Below are 22091 nucleotides of genomic sequence, written 5' to 3'. Positions count from 1 at the left end.
TCAAACCACTAGATGTCACTATAATAGTACTTTTTCATGTTTTTTCACCTGACAATGGATAAATGATGGCATGATGACTTCATCTCTGTGTATGGCGTGTAAAGTGACCTTTATTACATTTTACCCTGTTTACATAGAAAAATACTGGTTCAAACATAACAATGTTGTTATATTTTGCATTTACCTAGTAATAAAACACCTCTTAAATGTTATGCATTTTTTTTTATTAAACTGTAAAGTCGAAAGGTTGTTGCACATGAGCCATTATAAAAAATATATATCCACAGTCTCTCAGATTAATGTAAGTAAATTGAATCATGTCATAACGCGGTAGGTCTACAGTGCCATGTCTGCACTTACCAAAAGCTGAATTTGCACCTACGCACCGAAGCTTGACTGCACCCAACAGCAACACTGGCTCACACTTGAAAAGTACCAGTGTAGGGTCAGAAAGTGGTATGTCATCAGAATGTGGTACACATACCAAAACTTGACCTGTGTAATGTCAGAAAGCGATCCGTTGTCACATTGAAAGTGGTACACTGTCAAACTTTGGTACAGGTGTAATCTATTGTGATCTGATGGGTGTTTTCTTTTTCAGACAGAGGTACATTATTTTTTATGCAAACTTAAACTGGAAACAGACAATCCATTTCTCTAAAAAGAATGAGAAGTCCACTGCAAAGTTGCACAAGTAAAGAAAACGTACAAGACCCAACTGTATTACATATGATAAATATTTGCATACTGTTTTGTTAATGGTGGAAATTACATTAATAATGATGTAAAAGACTGGAAAATATGATAAAATAAAAAGATGTAAAAGACCAAAAACAGCATAACGTACCAGATTTGAATGGGCGCTTCCCTGCTTTCTTAGCGGAAGTTGTTTAGGCATTGTTTAGGCAGGTCGAGCAAGCGCAGTGCGCTGCGTAGCACTTGTTACAGTGTACCTGAAAATAACACCAGCTGGCTCGCCCAGATCTCCCGTGGCCATGACAAGAACAAGAAACAATTAGCGACAAACAAACAAAACACTTACGGTATGATAAACACAATACTGGTCCTTCCGGGTCTTTCCTTAACCATAAACGTAGGAACAGATCATGTCGCTTCGTCCCCTATTTGTACCGTCACTCATGACCCTTTGGTAAACGATTGCAGCCGCTCCTCCAAACTGCAGCTACCACATCATTTCCCTTCCGGGTCGATGAGTTAGTGCACCGAAACTCTGACCCCTTTCTAGATGACCAACTTCCTTTTAACCCTGGGAATGAATTGTCAGGCCATCCAGTCCAGGGTACCTGTTCTCGTTACTTTTACTATTTCTGTCACAATGTACTAATTACCTTGACAAAGAAAGAATCGCACATCTGCAAAAATTAGGGATATAAAATACTGTTATGCCTATAACGACCAGGACTTGTCAAAAAGACTGACATAGGAAACCAATGTAGTTTGCTTTCACTTTAGATTTGTCACTCTCACAGCATGGCACGTGTGACAGAGTTAAAATACTTCTCCATAAAATATATGTGTTCCATCAAACTCAATAGAAAACATGTTATCTGTTTTAATGTGCTGGTAAAGTTAAGCACAGTATTCATCATCATTTACAGGGTTAATTTCCTTGGGTTCTTGAAGCACGAAATGGGAGGTACCAATGGTAAAATATGGGGGAGTTTAAAAGCTTTCTCTCTACCATAATTGATTGCTGAAAAATGATAAATCCATTTAAGCTTCATAAACTTGTATTAATCGCTCCCCACCCTTTTGTTAAGTAGTCTGGTTCCCTAACCAGTTTGCTCTCAGTTGGCGCTGAAACACTGATAGATAAGCCTGTGACCTGTGGAAGAGTGCAAGAGTTGCTGGTGTCTTGCTTATTGTGATATCTTTGCAGAACTGTTACAACTAATAAAACCAGAGAACCAGCTGTGAAACGGCTCAGGGAACACTGAACCACTTTTGTATAAATAGCTCCCCTCTTTCTTTTAATGTATAACTGATTATGTGATTTGAATTGTTTTAACTTTCAAAAATCAAAGGTGCTGTTTCTTTTTATACTCGTTTGTGACCGAGAGAGAAGGAATCTGAGCTGCAAATCTCCCTCCTGACCAGAAAGGTTGCTGTGTAAGGGGGGTATGCTTTCCCATAGCAGAAATAGTTGGTTGGTCCCATAGATGGGCTGATGGGAGGGCGTGTAGCTGCAAGTTTACTAAACAACTCCATTGTGGTCAGCTGCGGGGCATGCAGTGATTGGATAGACTGTGTCGCCGGGCTGATCACAGGGAGGAGTTTGATAGTACAAAGGGAATGCAGTTACCTCAGTATGGCCCCTTACACTGAAAGTACTAACCAGCCAGAGCTGTTTGTTTTGTTTTGTTAGTTGGTCTTGTATTGCAGAGGAGGAGTAGCAGATGGGAGCTGCAGCCACGGAGCCAGCACAAACCCCTGAGCACTACCCTCACGGCACAGCACAGTTTTGGAGAGCACAATAGACCCATTTCAAAGTTGACAAACATTGCTGACGTCACAGGCATGCGCGTGCACACTGGGTGCAAAGCGTTAACTGTTGTGAACATGGACGAAGCCGTTCACGAAGACAACATCAAGGTTCAATGTACACTCACACTGATCAAGGATCGCTATTGTTATGTTTAAAAGGTTACCTTAAAGTGCTGGTGAACAGCTGCCAGACCCTTATTCACTTTAGCAGAATGAATCGTCGAGTACCGATGTACAGATTTGTCAAATGTGGTCCAATTTACAATGGCCTGATAAATACACCCGAGCGTGTACACAAGGAAAGCTTTAAAAGCCTATGCCTAGATTCTTATAATTGCGTGCTCTGTACAGCATGTGCTATATCATCCAGTTTATAATGTATTTATTAATAAACATCTGGATTTTGCGTGGTTAGGGCAGTCAAACACAGGGACACAAGACAACTGCTGGTTAAATTACATCCACAAAACCAAGTTACCAGGATTCTCAGTTTTCGCAAGCCGTAGCCCTAAGGACAGATGAGTAAGCGGATTCTTCAGATATAAGTACGGTTTTCGGTCAGTTAAAAAATAGATCCGTGCTGCTGCCGGGAGTTTGGCCGTGGTCATTTGTTTTGTTTTTTTACTGTATGTATTTCTATTAAGTTGAGTTACAAGAACACTAATCACAGGACTGTATCTCCATTTAGTTAAAAGCCAGTCACTGACGATTATTGAATTTCTTGTTTTATTTCTGTTTAGATTTGCCCAAATGTAACTATTATCAGGATCAAAACAAATTGCTTGGTTTAAACGTTTAATTTGCATGGTGTATTTTTTAAATTTATTTTAGTAATACTTATTCGGGTTTAAATAAATAAAAATGTAAAATGTGTTGTATTTATCACAATACATAAATCACAATACATTTTAAACACTGTGTACCAACTTTAACTCTGGATTTTTTTTTCTTAAGACAATATTTATTAATGTGTCTATTTTCACATCTAACAACACGTCAGAAGTCATTTTTGGTTATTTTTGATAAATTAACACTCTGTAAACTTATGGAAACTATAATAAGATCCAAAATGGAAAATTACCTATATGGTAACAATATCCTGGGAGCCAGTCAGCATGGTTTTAGGAAAGGGAAATCATGTCTAACTAACCTACTAGACTTTTTTGAGGATGCAACAATGAAAATGGATAATTGCAAAGCATACGACATGGTTTATTTATATTTCCAGAAAGCTTTTGACAAAGACCCGCATAAAAGATTAATTCTCAAACTGAACGCAGTAGGGATTCAAGGAAATGCATGCACATGGATTAGGGAGTGGTTAACAGGTAGAAAACAGAAAGTACTGATTAGAGGAGAAACCTCAAAATGGAGTGAGGTAACCAGTGGTGTACCACAGGGATCAGTATTAGGTCCTCTGCTATTCCTAATCTACATGAATGATTTAGATTCTGGTATAGTAAGCAAACTCGTTAAATTTGCAGATGACACAAAAATAGGAGGAGTGGCAAACACTGTTGCAGCAGCAAAGGTCATTCAAAATGATCTCGACAGCATTCAGAACTGGGCAGACACATGGCAAATAAAATTTAATAGAGAAAAATGTAAAGTATTGCATGCAGGCAATAAAAATGTGCATTATAAATATATGGGAGTGTAACAGGGCGAGAAGCCCTGTACATTGTTTATTTATTTTTAGATCGGGGTCTCCCCCTCCGCCCCTGTGCAGTGCATTTATTTTGTATTATTTTATTGTATTTGTCGGCGAGCGCCGTATGTGTTGTTGTTTTGTATTTTGACGGCGTAGCCGTTTGTTTTTTATACTGTTTAGTAATGTGGATGGGAAACCCCATCCACATGGTATGTAATTAAAACTCGTGCAGAAGGTGGCCATCTCCCGAATTAATTAGGTGATTTAATTTGTTGCTAATCGGGAGATGGTCACCTGTTATAAAAAGCCTGCAGCTCGCTAAATCAGGGTGGGTGTTGGAAGGAGAGAGTGAGCGAGAGGATTAAAACGAAACTAAAATTAAACTCCAGGAACAGTGAAGGCAAATGCTCAGCCTGACCTGGGTTTTGTTTATTATTTTTGTGTTCGTGATTTTGTTTTGTTTAACCTTTTATTTTGCTCTGTGAGCGAGTGTTTTCTGTTTAAATATTTTATTTTTGGATTCTTTAAATAAAACGGCGCCCGCGCCACTACACCATACCTTTTTGTGTTTTGTTGTGCCTTCTTCGGGTCTGACGTCACCACCAGCCATTCCTGCCACAGGGAGATACTGAAATTGAAGAAGGAATCTATGAAAAAGACCTAGGAGATTATGTTGACTCGGAAATGTCATCATCTAGACAATGTGGGGAAGCTATAAAAAGGCCAACAAGATGCTCGGATATATTGTGAGAAGTGTTGAATTTAAATCAAGGGAACTAATGTTAAAACTTTACAATGCATTAGTAAGACCTCACCTAGAATATTGTCTTCAGTTCTGGTCACCTCGTTACAAAAAGGATATTGCTGCTCTAGAAAGAGTGCAAAGAAGAGCAACCAGAATTATCCTGGGTTTAAAAGGCATGTCATATGCAGACAGGCTAAAATAATTTAATCTATTCAGTCTTGAACAAAGAAGACTACGCGGCGATCTGATTCAAACATTCAAAATCCTAAAAGGTATAGACAATGTCGACCCAGGGGACTTCTTTGACCTGAAAAAAGAAATAAGAACCAGGGGTCACAAATGGAAATTAGATAAATGGGCATTCAGAACAGAAAATAGGAGGCACTTTTTTACACAGAGAATTGTGAGGGTCTGCAACCAACTCCCCAGTAATATTGTTGAAGCTGACGCCCTAGGATCCTTCAAGAAGCTGCTTGATGAGATTCTGGGATCAATAAGCTACTGACAACCAAACGAGCAAGATGGGCTGAATGGCCTCCTCTCGTTGGTAAACTTTCTTATGTTCTTATGTTCTTATGTTCTTACATATGCCCTTCATAAACATGGCGTCTCACTGTAGCACAGAGCCCGCACAAACAAGGTGCCGCCCATGCAACACATTGATTCAGCACAACCGCCATTACCCATTTCCAAGCGGTACCAACACAGTAATTAGGATATTTCTTTTCCCTTTTATTATAGTTTATTTATGTTTTTATAATGAATTTCCTAGGGAAATGTGCATTCAGCACCACTTCCAACTATTTCTGTTTCTATTTTTTTCCCATTCAGACTTCAACCCTCTGCGCCACCCCTTCAAAACCACAGGTAAGTACATTATATATTTTCCTTTTGGTTATCTTCATAGCTCATTAGTTTAAGTCCTGGGATTTAGTCTGGTTGCTCTTCATTGTACTCTCCAAAGCTATCATGTCCTTTTTGTAAAGTGGTGGCCTGATTTGAACACAGTATCATAAGAGAGGTCTATCTCACAATAACTAAAAGAAGGCTAATGGGTCCAGAAAAAAAGTAGACTTAAATGAAACACATTCAAAATGAATCATACTTGCAATAAACACATTTTTAATTTTAATAAAAAGCAATTATTCGCCATTGCTGATTAGTTTCCAAAAGTACCACTATATTAAAATGGCTATGTCACACACATTTTATGAGGCAGCTTTTAAAAGAAAAGTCATCTTGCTTGCTGAAGAAAAGCAAAAAATTTGAGTAAGTATGGTAATTGTCATGCAGGTGTTTGCAGTTTAACTTGAGCCTTATTAATATTTTTATAAAAGCATTAATGAATTGTTGCAGTTAAGGTTACATTAGAATTCCACCTCCATATTCTTCTTCTGTCAGTCTCTTGTTTTCAAAGCAGAACCTCATTATTATTTTTTTTACCTGTGGAAGAAACAGAATACAAACGCATCACTTTGGTTATTGATTTATAATCTTTTTTTGAAATTGTACCCCTTCTGTCTGGAGATTTCAGCTCAAGTACCCCTTTACAGTTTTCACGCTACAGAATGGCACAACAGTTGCAATAAAAAAGCAGAATATTCTGATTAGCACATTGCTTCCTCCCCATTTATTTAATATACAATTTAAGTCATAACAGTTTGGGACTGATAAACTGCTGGTTTAGGACAGAATTCCAAACAGTAGGCTTAATTCTTAAAACTTTTAATTACATATCTTTGGATGCACAGAATTAAAAGAATTTGGAAACTCTCGTATTTGCTTTCTATTCAGTTTTTATAAATAATACAAAATAGTCTGCACTGTAAATGTTTATCACATTAAATATCTGCCATTTAAAATGTTTACAATATCAAAAGATAAAACTATAATAACTAACATTGATAAACTTTGTATTCAAGCCAACATAAAAAAATTATTCAAAGGGATTTGGTATAACTCTGTCGCCTTGCACTCTCTGTACTCTTGTCCTTTGTTTTTCTTTTGCAGGTAAGAAATGTAGCTATTTCAACCAGCCGCTTGCTGTTACTAAAAATGCATCCGTGCCTAATACATAAAACAAAACCATCAAAGTATGGTTATTGTGATTATTATTTATGTTTATCAGGGCATTTATACTTCTAAAAAATGCAGAAATATTGTGCTTCATTGATTAGTATTCACTTATACGACAAGTTGAAAACAGCAAAGTTAATGAGCAGCACAGAGCGCTCTCCAGCAAATCACCAGACCCTGCTTCACCCACATCAGAGTGGAAATCTATTTAATCAAAATTCTGCATGCGTGCAGGTAGAAAGTTCGGACGTGATAGATTTTGTGTTTTGTTTTTCATCTGCGGTTCACTATGAGCTGCTAAACAAAAATTAAACATTTATGCACAATGGTTTAAAGATAATATATAATACTGTTAACCAGGGCTGGCGCAAGAATTTGAGGCCCTCCCTTTTCACTCTTTTTTAAAAAATTATTTATATATATTTAGAAAACGGTTGAGTGCGAACAGTCAATCAGCTTCCATATCTAGCGGGCTTCTATTTTGCATAAATGCCCGCTGGAACATTGAAGTGCTTAACTGTGAATTAAATTTTAAATCAATCCCCACATAAATACTGGCTTTTTCCTTTAACATTCTGTAACGGGGGAGGTCTGTGCTGACTGTCTGGCGCATGCATGGTTCTGCAGGAAGAAGGCAACAGCCTTGTAAGATCCACCTGTCAGTCATGGCAATGACACGGAGAGGTGGGGAAGAGGGTGTGTTGGCTTTCCCTCTGAGTGGTTGAGAGGCGGGCCTTGGGGGATTGCTCGGCCCATAAGTACTGCGCTTGGTTGTGCACTCGAGTGGCTTGATAGGGGATACCGAGTGACGCTGGCAGAAGATGCCAGTGTAAACAAAGACCAGCCAGGAACACCAGCGGTTGAAGAGAGAACAAAACAGGCAAGCACGGCTGAGGAAGACAGCCCACCTGAAACAAATAACAACAAGAATTAAAATAAACAATTACATACCCGAGGGGACGTGTGTAGAGACAGGGGAACCTTGGCCACCCCAGTGTATAGTACACAGTGAAGCGTAGGACAGAGACCCGACCTGACCGGCTTAGCGGCAGTGGGGGCACTGCGCAAGCAGCACCTTTGTAGTTTTATTACTGTGTTTTATTTTCCTTTTTCATTTCGCCTTTGGTTTTCATTGTTATTTTTGAGCACATGGTGTGCGTCTGCATCTACCTGTGTTGGTAACCTGTGGTCCTGATTACCGTTGCCGGTATACAGGCCACAGATAACAGCGCCCTCTGTGGGCTAAAAGAAATCAAAAAGAGACAAAACTGGGCACCAGTGCGGTGTTGCAAATAAACTTTCTGTCTCCCGTGTGTCAGTGAATTGCCCACCACCCTTCCACACATTCTAATCTACAACTAATCTGATAACATAAAAAGCTACGTAAACATTGATACCTTCTGACGCTGAAATCATGTCTGTGACAGGACATCGTAATGAAGGCTCAATAAAAACCATTTTCTTTATGTGTGTGTCGTTTTTCTATTCTAATTATGTTATTGACTATTTTCCTCAGCGGTAGGTTACCTGGCGAAGTATCAGAAGTTCAAGGTAAATTAGGTTTTAAAGTTTTATTAAAGAGAAAATAAAGAAATAAATTGATTTCTAGTAGCGATAGAGCCCTCTCTGTGTGCTCTACAATGTGGTAGATGACCTTGACTTTCGTTAGCGTCCTCGCCTACGGTTCGGGATGCATAATTCCAGTCGTGGTCATCTACCACGCGGTAGAGACCGCATCGACGGGCTCTATCGCTTATATGTCAACAGATAAACAAATTATTGTACACCAGATCATGTTTATTTTTTTACATCGTCACAAAATTATATACAATTATCACTCTGGTTACAAACAGTAGTAACATCTACTGTCAGCTCTACAATTACAATATTTATGATGAATGGATTCCACCACCATGCTTAGTTATAAATAACAATTAACACAGGATACTATAAAACTGGTATCTAATGTGTGATCATATAATCATGCACAGCAAATCCTCTGGTACTTTTTTCTATAGGCAGATCCTTGACTTAAGAATTAACTTTAAAGAATTAAACAATCTTTACCGATGTCTTATGAAAATGCTTAAATGGCACACAACCAGTGTTGCCAATTTAGTGAATTTCTCGCCAAATCGAATGTCTTTAAGGGCTGACTTGGTGAGATTTGTTGTCAAAAGCAACTAGCTACAAATCTAGCAATTTCCAGGACAGTCAGAGAATTTCAGAGATGTAAAATTAGTAAAACGTTTCAATTATCCTGTATTAGCAACATCCTTTTATAAGAATCATTGTCAGGGTAATTAAATGAAATCCAGTAATGCCACACCCCATTTGAATACGCAAGGAACTTCATTGCATCCTTTGCTTAGCAACAGGCTCAACAACAACGAGCCTGTTCCCAGATTTCGCATGACACCCCACCGGCATGATCCCCCCACCCCCAGAGTTCCCACTTCCAGATTTAGGACTACACCACTACTCATGATATGGTTTTTATTTTGATTATGATAAATGGAAATACAGTATTTCAATAGAACTTAAATTACAAAATAACAACAATGTGTTTACATTTATAGCATTATAATATAGATCACAACATAACATCATTTTTTTACAATGGCAGCATTATAATAATATTATAATACCTGTGCAAGCATATCACTTTTTAGAAATTATTTTTTGTGTGATAGATTTCAAAGCAGACGCACTTCAAACTCTCATCAGTGCTAACATCTTTATCTAGCACATATATATCAGAAAACTTACGTCACCAATTTTCAATCATGTCATATACAGTATCTTCCCCAGTTTCAGGCACGGGTGTATAGCGCTGTTATATGAATTATTTTCTGTGAAGTTTAGATACAGTAAATAAATAGGTCATTTTTACCAGTACCAGACCTGACAAGGCTTTTCTTACAACCTAAAATACCAACAAATAAATGAAGAAATCTCCTCGTTTTATTCTTTGTAGATACACAGGCATGAATTTTTCACCTGCAGCTATTTATATACAGATGACCCGGTCTGTCAAGCACATTTCTTAGGGACTGCTTCCATCTGCCAGTAGAAAATAAAACTGCATACACTTTTACAATATAGTTTTCTAATTTTTTCATTGAAGCACGTTCAAAAGACGTGTTAAACATTGCAGATGCACATATAAGCGCCGGCATGATATTCTCACGGGAATGACAAATTTGAACATACATGCGCTCCACGTGGAAATCGCAGGATAAGCAGCTGGATGGTTAACAATCAATTTAAATTCAAGCAAATTATTTTCTTTTACCAATCCAATAACATGCACATGGATTAGGGAGTGGTTAACATGTAGAAAACAGAAAGTACTGATTAGAGGAGAAACCTCAAAATGGAGCGAGGTAACCAGTGGTGTACCACAGGGATCAGTATTAGGTCCTCTGCTAATCCTAATCTACATTAATGATTTAGATTCTGGTATAGTAAGCAAACTTGTTAAATTTGCAGACGACACAAAAATAGGAGGAGTGGCAAACACTGTTGCAGCAGCAAAGGTCATTCAAAATGATCTAGACAGCATTCAGAACTGGGCAGACACATGGCAAATGATATTTAATAGAGAAAAGTGTAAAGTACTGCACGCAGGCAATAATTATGTGCATTATAAATATCATATGGGAGATACTGAAATTGAAGGAACCTATGAAAAAGACCGAGGAGTTTATGTTGACTCAGAAATGTCTTCATCTAGACAATGTGGGGAAGCTATAAAAAAGGCCAACAAGATGCTCGGATATATTGAGAAGTGTTGAATTTAAATCAAGGGAAGTAATGTTAAAACTTTACAATGCATTAGTAAGACCTCACCTAGAATATTGTGTTCAGTTCTGGTTACCTCGTTACAAAAAGGATATTGCTGTTCTAAAAAGAGTGCAAAGAAGAGCAACCAGAATTATCCTGTGTTTAAAAGGCATGTCATATGCAGACAAGCTAAAAGAATTGAATCTATTCAGTCTTGAACAAAGAAGACTATGCGGCGATCTGATTCAAACATTCAAAAAACTAAAAGGTATAGACAATGTCGACCCAGGGGACTTCTTAGACCTGAAAAAATAAACAAGGACCAGGGGTCACAAATGGTCACACGCGCAGTTAATTTTTGACGCGCTTTTAAAAGTATTTTTTTCCACAGTCAAACGGGTTTAAAAGGCCCTGCATAACAACAAAGCACTCACTAGGCATCTCCAGCCCCGCCCCACACTTTCGTTCGCTATAGCTTTTACCTATGTAAGAAATAAATAATAATAATAATAATAGTCGTACATACCGATCAATCATCTCCTGATCATTCGTGTTATCACCAAACTCCTCAATAATGCGATCCAAGTCATTATTTTATTACTATAACATCTCAAAAAAGCTCTGCAAATATCCGTGTTCTCTGTGCGCTCACTCACAGTCAGCCAGCTTGTTTACTTATGACCGCCCCGTTATCTGATACCAGGGCCATGTATGACTATTCATGAGATACGCCTTTTTTTCCGACTTTTCTCGGCTCCTGTCGCTCCCACTTAGCCATTGAATGGTTTTCTGGCTTTTTCCGGAGAAAAAACGATTAGAAACCCTTTTTTTGCGTTTCTAAAATGATGTCGGAAAGGGTCCGACAGTGGACCTGATAGGAATAATTGCAATGTCGGACCAGGTCCGACATACGGCCGCAAAGGGTTAAAGCTGGAAAACATGTGCTGCTTCAGTATGGGCTATTAAAAAAATACATACAGACAAATTACTTTATCCCTAACATTATTATTATTATTATTATTATTATTATTATTTATTTATTTATTTATTTATTTCGTTCTTAGCAGATGCCCTTATCCAGGGCAACTTACAGTCGTAAACAAAAATACATTTCAAGAATCACAGTACAAGTATTAATACAATTAAGAGCAAGATAAAATACAATGACTTTTGTTCTAGCAAGTACTAGTATATGACAAAATACGATTCAACGGGCTCCCAAGTGGTGCATCCAGTAAAAGCACTCGCGTATAGTGCAGGATGCGCCCTATAGTCTGGATGTCACGAGTTCGAGTCCAAGCTATTCCTTTGCCGACCGAGGACGGGAGCTCCCAGGGGGCGGCGCTCAATTGGCCGAGCATCGCCCGGGGGAAGGGAGGGTTAGGTCGGCCAGGGTGTTCTCGGCTCACCGCGCACCAGCGACACCTGTAGTCTGGCCTGGTGCCTGTGGGCTTGCCTGTAAGCTGCCTGAGAGCTGTGTTGTCCTCTGACGCTGTAGCTCTTGGGTGGCTGCATGGTGATTCTGCAGTGTGAAAAAAAGCTGTCGGCTGACGGCACACGCTTCGGAGGACAGCGTGTGTTCGTCTTCGCCCTCCCAAATCAGCACAGTGGTGGTAGCGGTGAGCTGAGCTTCAAATAATAATTGGCCATTCCAAATCGGGAGAAAATAATAAAAGTAATTGGCAACGACTAAACGCACTGATTTACTTGTACTTACAGTCATTATTACTACTCGTTTGTACTTTTTACTCAGCACACCCCTAGTTTCTGTGGTCTTGAGTTTTTATTATTTACAAACAAGACCATTCATACAAAAATCAAATCCAATTACTGCATTTATCAAACATCTGCTAAATGGCAGCAGGTTCATACTAACTTACCAAAGATTATCAGGTGTTTTAGCTTGAAACCACTCTGTGCCATGAGCAGCCAAGCAGCTGTAGATATTCCGAGTCGTCCACTCATTTTTGGGGATGGTGAGTGTACTGATCATTGAATAGGAGACTCCCCCACTCTCAGGAGCAGCGGGATTGTTCTTGTAATGAGCATCACCAATGTCTTTATCACCCTTCTGCCATTTCACATAGATATCCCTCGGGAAGAACCCAGTAATGATGCATGTCAGCTCTGCACTGTCGGCTCCCAGCTGATCTTTAAAGGGGCGTAGAATCTGAAGAGCAGGTTTACCATAACCTAAAATAACAATCAAAAGAAAACAAAAACAGAAAACGTCTCAATTATATTTAGAATCAAAGAGAAGTATCACATGAATATCACACCAAGTGAAAAATTATGAGCAACCATCAGTCAACAGGGCGGCAGTGTGGAGTAGTGGTTAGGGCTCTGGACTCTTGACCGGAGGGTCGTGGGTTCAATCGCAGGTGGGGGACACTACTGCTGTACCCTTGAGCAAGGTACTTTACCTAGATTGCTCCAGTAAAAACCCAACTTTATAAATGGGGAATTGTATGTAAAAAAAATGTGTGTAAAAATAATGTGATATCTTGTAACGATTGTGTCGCCCTGGATAAGGGCGTCTGCTAAGAAATAAATAATAATAATAACATAACCAAATATTTGGGTTTGCAAACTAGGACTTGTAAATTATTATTAATTGTTTATTTAGCAGACGCCTTTATCCAAGGCAGCTTACAGAGACTGGGGTGTGTGAACTATGCATCAGCTCCAGAGTCACTTACAATTATGTCTCACCCGGAAAAAGGAGCACAAGAAGGTTAAGTGACTTGCTCAGGGTCACACAATAAGTCAGCAGCTGAGGTGGGATTTGAACCAGGGACCTCCTGGTTACAAGACCTTTTCTTTAACCTCTGGACCACACAGTCTCCTGTAAATCCTGTGTAAAAACCAGCAAGCTAACCTTAATTCAGATCTACACAATGCAAAGATCAGCACTTTATTAGTTGCAGAGATAATCCAAATAACAAATTCTAAGAAGCTCTAGATCATATTCACATCTCACAATGAATGTTCCTGATGGGAGCTTCAACGTGACTATACTGTGCCTCTATAATACTAGAATTACCTGTCTCTTTGGTAATAGACGCCTCTTTGGTGGAACAAGGGTGTGTGACTTTGCAACTGGCTTTGCTGTAGCTTTTCCATTCAGCAGCAGAGACTGTCAATCGCCTGGTGATGCTTTGGGTATTATTCCCATTTAGTTTGCTATCAACTAATTCTGATTTATGTTCTCTTCCATCAGTAATCCAGGAAACGGTGCTGTTGTTGAGCCCGACCACAAAACAGTCAGCACTTACACTTTTCCCTATGAAAATATCTACAAATGTGGGTTTTTGGAGATAAATAGTTGGCTCGATGCTAGAGCAAGCTGTAATTGAAATAGAAAGAGCTTATTCAGTGGTTTGCGGGAATCTATTGCACTAACAGTATTTGAAAGAATCTGCAACGCCTAGAAAATAGAAAGCAGAGAATCAACACATCTTCATGAAAGCAATATTATTATTATTATTATTATTATTACTATTATTTATTTCTTAGCAGACGCCCTTATCCAGGGCGACTTACAATCGCAAGCAAATACAAATACATTCAAGTGTTACAATACAAGTCATACAATAAGAGCAAGAAATACAATAATTTTTTTTTCAAGTGTGACAAACCACAATTCAATAATACAGCAGATAATAGTGAAAGTTACATCAGGATATGATTAAATATGGGGAATCAGCAGTAATGGCTGATTTTCAATTCCCTTGTTCAGATGGTTTGAAAACCTTACCATTCTGTCTGAATCTCGATCTAATAATAAACACAGCTGCTTTGGGCTCTGGAGTGGGTGGAGATTTAGAATGTCTCAACTTTTTACAAAGGAAAGAGTTGGTTAATTTATCTGTTATTTATTGAATACCTCACAGCAAGAATCTGACTAAATGTCAGCCAGTTGATACTAACTTACCAAAAAGATTGTCAGGTGTTTTAGCTTCAAACCATGCTGTGCCATGAGCAGCCTTGCAGCTGTAGGTATTCCGAGTCATCCACTCACTTTTGGGGATGGTGAGTGTACTGATCATTGAATAGGAGACTCCCCCACTCTCAGGAGCAGCGGGATTGTTCTTGTAATTAGTGGCATCAATCTCTTTATCACCCTTCTGCCATTTCACATAGATATCCCTCGGGAAGAACCCAGTAATGATGCATGTCAGCTGTGCACTGTCGGCTCCAAGCTGATCTTCAGAGGGGCGTAGAATCTGAAGAGCAGGTTTACTGTAACCTAAAATAACAATCAAAAGAAAACAAAAACCAGAAAACGTCTCGATTATATTTAGAATCAAAGAGAAGTAAAGTATCATCTGATCATCACACCAAGTGAAAAATTATGAGCAGCCATCAGTCAACATAACCATATATTTGGGTTTGCAAACTATGACTTGTAAATACAGTATAAAAACCAGTAGCCTAACCTTAATTTAAGGTTGGTTAATTTATCTGTTATTTATTGAATACATCACAGTAAGAATCTGAGTAAATGGCAGCCAGTTGATACTAACTTACCAAAGATATTGTCAAATGTTTTAGCTTCAAACCATTCTGTCAAGGGATTGAAAAAAGACTCCTATTGCATAGCAGTTTCGCCCATTCCAGGTTCTACTACCAGCTTGATTAGCCACAGTGTATAAGTAACACGCTCAGATGTGCCTTATTAAATTCATATTAAAACCAGAACTGGATAAAACTGCTATGCATTGGGAGTCTTATTTCCATCCCTGATTCTGTCCCATGAGCACAGAATGTCACACGTGTCCCTCCTCCTTCCCCCTTGGACTGGCTCTTTATCTCTGCACCTCAGATTGACAGTCATCACTGCCCTATTGGCCAGGGGCTGATTCAGTGTATTTTATTCCCATTCACCTTTCTCTAAATAACAAGTAATAGCAAAATTACACATTCTCATTTCAGATACTCGTTTGTACGTTACACAGCACACCCCTGGTTTCTGTAGTGTCTTAATCTTCAAAATAAAACCATTCATACACAAATCAAATCCAATTATTACATTTTGAAATATCTGCTACATGGCAGCCAATTGATACTAACTTACCAAAAAGATTGTCAGGTGTTTTAGCTTCAAACCATGCTGTGCCATGAGCAGCCTTGCAGCTGTAGGTATTCTGAGTCGTCCACTCACTTTTGGGGATGGTGAGTGTACTGATCATTGAATAGGAGACTCCCCCACTCTCAGGAGCAGCGGGATTGTTCTTGTAATGAGCAGCATCAATCTCTTTATCACCCTTCTGCCATTTCACATAGATATCCCTCGGGAAGAAACCAGTAATGATGCAGGTCAGCGCTGCACTGTCGGCTCCAAGCTGATCTTCAGAGGGGCGTAGAATCTGAAGAGCAGGTTTACTGTAACCTAAAATAACAATCAAAAGAAAACAAACACAGAAAACATCTCGATTAAATTTAGAATCAAAGAGAAGTATCACATGAATATCACACCAAGTGAAGAATTATGAGCAGGAATCAGTCAACATAACCATATATTTGGGTTTGCAAACTATGACTTATAAATACAGTATAAAAACTGTGCCTCTATAATACTGGAATTACCTGTCTCTTTGGTAATAGACGCCTCTTTGGTGGAACAAGGGTGTGTGACTTTGCAACTGGCTTTGCTGTAGCTTTTCCATTCAGCAGCAGAGACTGTCAATCGCCTGGTGATGCTTTGGGTATTATTCCCATTTAGTTTGCTATCAACTAATTCTGATTTATGTTTTCTTCCATCAGTAATCCAGGAAACGGTGCTGTTGTTGAGCCCGACCACAAAACAGTCAGCACTTACACGTTTCCCATTGAAAATATCTTCAAATGTGGGTTTCTGGAGATAAATAGTTGGCTCGATGCTGGAGCAAGCTGAAATTGAAATACAAACTTTGTTCAATGGCTTGCGGGAATCTATTGCACTGAACTTATTTGAAAGAATCTACAACGCCTAAAAAATAGAACAAAGGGAATCAACACATCTTCAGGAAAGCAATGTGGGGAATCAGTAGTAATGGCTGATTTTCAATTCCTTTATTAAGCTGGTTTGAAAACCTTACCATTCTGTCTGAATCTCAATCTAATAATAAACACAGCTGCTTTGGGCTCTGGAGTGGGTGGAGATTTAGAATGGCTCAACTTTTTACAAATGCCGGGGTTGGTTAATTTATCTGTTATTTATTGAATACATCACAACAAGAATCTGAGTAAATGGCAGCCAATTGATACTAACTTACCAAAAAGATTGTCAGGTGTTTTAGCTTCAAACCATGCTGTGCCATGAGCAGCCTTGCAGCTGTAGGTATTCCGAGTCGTCCACTCACTTTTGGGGATGGTGAGTGTACTGATCATTGAATAGGAGACTCCCCCACTCTCAGGAGCAGCGGGATTGTTCTTGTAATTAGTGGCATCAATCTCTTTATCACCCTTCTGCCATTTCACATAGATATCACTCGGGAAGAACGCAGTAATGATGCATGTCAGCTCTGCACTGTCGGCTCCAAGCTGATCTTCAGAGGGGCGTAGAATCTGAAGAGCAGGTTTACTGTAACCTAAGATAACAATCAAAAGACAACAAAAACCAGAAAACGTCTAGATTATATTTAGAATCAAAGAGAAGTAAATCATCATCTGATCATCACACCAAGTGAAAAATTATGAGCAGCCATCAGTCAACATAACCATATATTTGGGTTTGCAAACTATGACTTGTAAATACAGTATAAAAACCAGTAGCCTAACCTTAATTTAGGGTTGATTAATTTATCTGTTATTTATTGAATACATCACAGCAAGAATCTGAGTAAATGGCAGCCAGTTGATACTAAGTTACCAAAGATATTGTCAAATGTTTTAGCTTCAAACCATTCTGTCAAGGGATTGAAAAAAGACTCCTATTGCATAGCAGTTTTGCCCATTCCAGGTTCTACTACCAGCTTGATTAGCCACAGTGTATAAGTAACACGCTCAGATGTGTCTTATTAAATTCATAGTAAAACCAGAACTGGATAAAACTGCTATGCAATGGGAGTCTTATTTCCATCCCTGATTCTGTCCCATGAGCACAGACTGTCACACGTGTCCCTCCTCCTTCCCCCTTGGACTGGCTCTTTATCTCTGCACCTCAGATTGACAGTCATCACTGCCCTATTGGCCAGGGGCTGATTCAGTGTATTTTATTCCCATTCACCTTTCTCTAAATAATAAGTAATAGCAAAATTACACATTCTCATTTCAGATACTCGTTTGTACATTACACAGCACACCCCTGGTTTCTGTAGTGTCTTAATCTTCAAAATAAAAATATTCATTCACAAATCAAATCCAGTTATTACATTATGAAATATCTGCTACATGGCAGCCAATTGATACTAACTTACCAAAAAGATTGTCAGGTGTTTTAGCTTCAAACCATGCTGTGCCATGAGCAGCCTTGCAGCTGTAGGTATTCCGAGTCGTCCACTCACTTTTGGGGATGGTGAGTGTACTGATCATTGAATAGGAGACTCCCCCACTCTCAGGAGCGACGGGATTGTTCTTGTAATTAGTGGCATCAATCTCTTTATCACCCTTTTGCCATTTCACATAGATATCCCTCGGGAAGAACCCAGTAATGATGCATGTCAGCTCTGCACGGTCAGCTCCCAGCTGATCTTCAGAGGGGCGTAGAATCTGAAGAGTAGGTTTACTGTAACCTAAGATAACAATCAAAAGAAAACAAAAAACAGAAAGAGTATCGATTAAATTTAGAATCAAACAGAAGTATCACATGAATATCACACCAAGTGAAAAATTATGAGCAGGAATCAGTCAACATAACCATATATTTGGGTTTGCAAACTATGACTTATAAATACAGTATAAAAACTGTGCCTCTATAATACTGGAATTACCTGTCTCTTTGGTAATAAACGCCTCTTTGGTGGAACAAGGGTGTGTGACTTTGCAACTGGCTTTGCTGTAGCTTTTCCATTCAGCAGCAGAGACTGTCAATCGCCTGGTGATGCTTTGGGTATTATTCCCATTTAGTTTGCTATCAACTAATTGTGACTTATGTTCTCTTCCATCAGTAATCCAGGAAACAGTGCTGTTGTTGAGCCCGACCACAAAACAGTCAGCACTTACACTTTTCCCTATGAAAATATCTTCAAATGTGGGTTTCTGGAGATAAATAGTTGGCTCGATGCTGGAGCAAGCTGAAATTGAAATAGAAACCTTGTTCAATGGCTTGCGGGAATCTATTGCACTGAACAGTATTTGAAAGAATCTACAACGCCTAGAAAATAGAACAAAGAGAATCAACACATCTTCAGGAAAGCAATGTGGGGAATCAGTAGTAATGGCTGATTTTCAATTCCTTTATTAAGCTGGTTTGAAAACCTTACCATTCTGTCTGAATCTCGATCTAATAATAAACACAGCTGCTTTGGGCTCTGGAGTGGGTGGAGATTTAGAATGGCTCAGCTTTTTACAAATGCCGGGGTTGGTTAATTTATCTGTTATTTATTGAATACATCACAGTAAGAATCTGAGTAAATGGCAGCCAGTTGATACTAACTTACCAAATATATTGTCAAATGTTTTAGCTTCAAACCATTCTGTCAAGGTATTGAAAAAAGACTCCTATTGCATAGCAGTTTCGCCCATTCCAGGTTCTACTACCAGCTTGATTAGCCACAGTGTATACAGTGCCTTGCGAAAGTATTCGGCCCCCTTGAACTTTGCGACCTTTTGCCACATTTCAGGCTTCAAACATAAAGATATGAAACTGTAATTTTTTGTGAAGAATCAACAACAAGTGGGACACAATCATGAAGTGGAACGAAATTTATTGGATATTTCAAACTTTTTTAACAAATAAAAAACTGAAAAATTGGGCGTGCAAAATTATTCAGCCCCTTTACTTTCAGTGCAGCAAACTCTCTCCAGAAGTTCAGTGAGGATCTCTGAATGATCCAATGTTGACCTAAATGACTAATGATGATAAATAGAATCCACCTGTGTGTAATCAAGTCTCCGTATAAATGCACCTGCACTGTGATAGTCTCAGAGGTCCGTTTAAAGCGCAGAGAGCATCATGAAGAACAAGGAACACACCAGGCAGGTCCGAGATACTGTTGTGGAGAAGTTTAAAGCCGGATTTGGATACAAAAAGATTTCCCAAGCTTTAAACATCCCAAGGAGCACTGTGCAAGCGATAATATTGAAATGGAAGGAGTATCAGACCACTGCAAATCTACCAAGACCTGGCCGTCCCTCTAAACTTTCAGCTCATACAAGGAGAAGACTGATCAGAGATGCAGCCAAGAGGCCCATGATCACTCTGGATGAACTGCAGAGATCTACAGCTGAGGTGGGAGACTCTGTCCATAGGACAACAATCAGTCGTATACTGCACAAATCTGGCCTTTATGGAAGAGTGGCAAGAAGAAAGCCATTTCTTAAAGATATCCATAAAAAGTGTTGTTTACAGTTTGCCACAAGCCACCTGGGAGACACACCAAACATGTGGAAGAAGGTGCTCTGGTCAGATGAAACCAAAATCGAACTTTTTGGCAACAATGCAAAACGTTATGTTTGGCGTAAAAGCAACACAGCTCATCACCCTGAACACACCATCCCCACTGTCAAACATGGTGGTGGCAGCATCATGGTTTGGGCCTGCTTTTCTTCAGCAGGGACAGGGAAGATGGTTAAAATTGATGGGAAGATGGATGGAGCCAAATACAGGACCATTCTGGAAGAAAACCTGATGGAGTCTGCAAAAGACCTGAGACTGGGACGGAGATTTGTCTTCCAACAAGACAATGATCCAAAACATAAAGCAAAATCTACAATGGAATGGTTCACAAATAAACATATCCAGGTGTTAGAATGGCCAAGTCAAAGTCCAGACCTGAATCCAATCGAGAATCTGTGGAAAGAACTGAAAACTGCTGTTCACAAATGCTCTCCATCCAACCTCACTGAGCTCGAGTTGTTTTGCAAGGAGGAATGGGCAAAAATTTCAGTCTCTCGATGTGCAAAACTGATAGAGACATACCCCAAGCGACTTACAGCTGTAATCGCAGCAAAAGGTGGCGCTACAAAGTATTAACTTAAGGGGGCTGAATAATTTTGCACGCCCAATTTTTCAGTTTTTTATTTGTTAAAAAAGTTTGAAATATCCAATAAATTTCGTTCCACTTCATGATTGTGTCCCACTTGTTGTTGATTCTTCACAAAAAATTACAGTTTCATATCTTTATGTTTGAAGCCTGAAATGTGGCAAAAGGTCGCAAAGTTCAAGGGGGCCGAATACTTTCGCAAGGCACTGTAAGTAACACGCTCAGATGTGTCTTATTAAATTCATAGTAAAGCCAGAACTGGATAAAACTGCTATGCAATGGGAGTCTTATTTCCATCCCTGATTCTGTCCCATGAGCACAGACTGTCTCACGTGTCCCTCCTCCTTCCCCCTTGGATTGGCTCTTTATCTCTGCACCTCAGATTGACAGTCATCACTGCCCTATTGGCCAGGGGCTGATTCAGTGTATTTTATTCCCATTCACCTTTCTCTAAATAACAAGAAATAGCAAAATTACACATTCTCATTTCAGATACTCGTTTGTACGTTACACAGCACACCCCTGGTTTCTGTAGTGTCTTATTCTTCAAAATAAAACCATTCATACACAAACCAAATCCAGTTATTACATTATGAAATATCTGCTACATGGCAGCCAATTGATACTAACTTACCAAAAAGATTGTCAGGTGTTTTAGCTTCAAACCATGCTGTGCCATGAGCAGCCTTGCAGCTGTAGGTATTCCGAGTCGTCCACTCACTTTTGGGGATGGTGAGTGTACTGATCATTGAATAGGAGGCTCCCCCACTCTCAGGAGCAGCGGGGTTGTTCTTGTAATGAGCAGCACCAATGTCTTTATCACCCTTCTGCCATTTCACATAGATATCCCTCGGGAAGAACCCAGTAATGATGCATGTCAGCTCTGCACAGTCAGCTCCCAGCTGATGTTCAGAGGGGCGTAGAATCTGAAGAGTAGGTTTACTGTAACCTAAAATAACAATCAAAAGAAAACAAAAACCAGAAAAGGTCTCATAAGAACATAAAAACATAAGAAAGTTTACAAACGAGAGGAGGCCATTCAGCCCATCTTGCTCGTTTGGTTGTTAGTAGCTTATTGATCCCAGAATCTCATCAAGCAGCTTCTTGAAGGATCCCAGGGTGTCAGTTTCAACAACATTACTGGGGAGTTGGTTCCAGACCCTCACAATTCTCTGTGTAAAAAAGTGCCTCCTATTTTCTG

The 22091-nt window shown here is 39.3% G+C and overlaps 1 protein-coding gene across 1 annotated transcript in view; it reads right to left on the bottom strand.

Moving 5' to 3' along the window:
* LOC117397990 (titin-like) overlaps nt 1-22091 on the bottom strand; it is a 293410-nt gene that overhangs the window by 260281 nt on the left and 11038 nt on the right. The window contains exons 6-13 of the mRNA XM_033996969.3: nt 21525-21839; nt 18677-18979; nt 18164-18478; nt 17021-17335; nt 16353-16655; nt 15841-16155; nt 14698-15012; nt 13807-14109 (exon numbers count right to left, since the gene is read on the bottom strand). Coding sequence (XP_033852860.3) covers nt 13807-14109; nt 14698-15012; nt 15841-16155; nt 16353-16655; nt 17021-17335; nt 18164-18478; nt 18677-18979; nt 21525-21839 — 2484 coding nt within the window. The remainder of the gene's footprint in view (nt 1-13806; nt 14110-14697; nt 15013-15840; nt 16156-16352; nt 16656-17020; nt 17336-18163; nt 18479-18676; nt 18980-21524; nt 21840-22091) is intronic.

This window comes from Acipenser ruthenus, chromosome 54 (assembly GCF_902713425.1).
Source record: "Acipenser ruthenus chromosome 54, fAciRut3.2 maternal haplotype, whole genome shotgun sequence".
Lineage (NCBI taxonomy): Eukaryota > Metazoa > Chordata > Actinopteri > Acipenseriformes > Acipenseridae > Acipenser > Acipenser ruthenus.
Note: the sequence above shows the minus strand (reverse complement) of the source record. Positions and strands in the feature narration are given on the sequence as shown.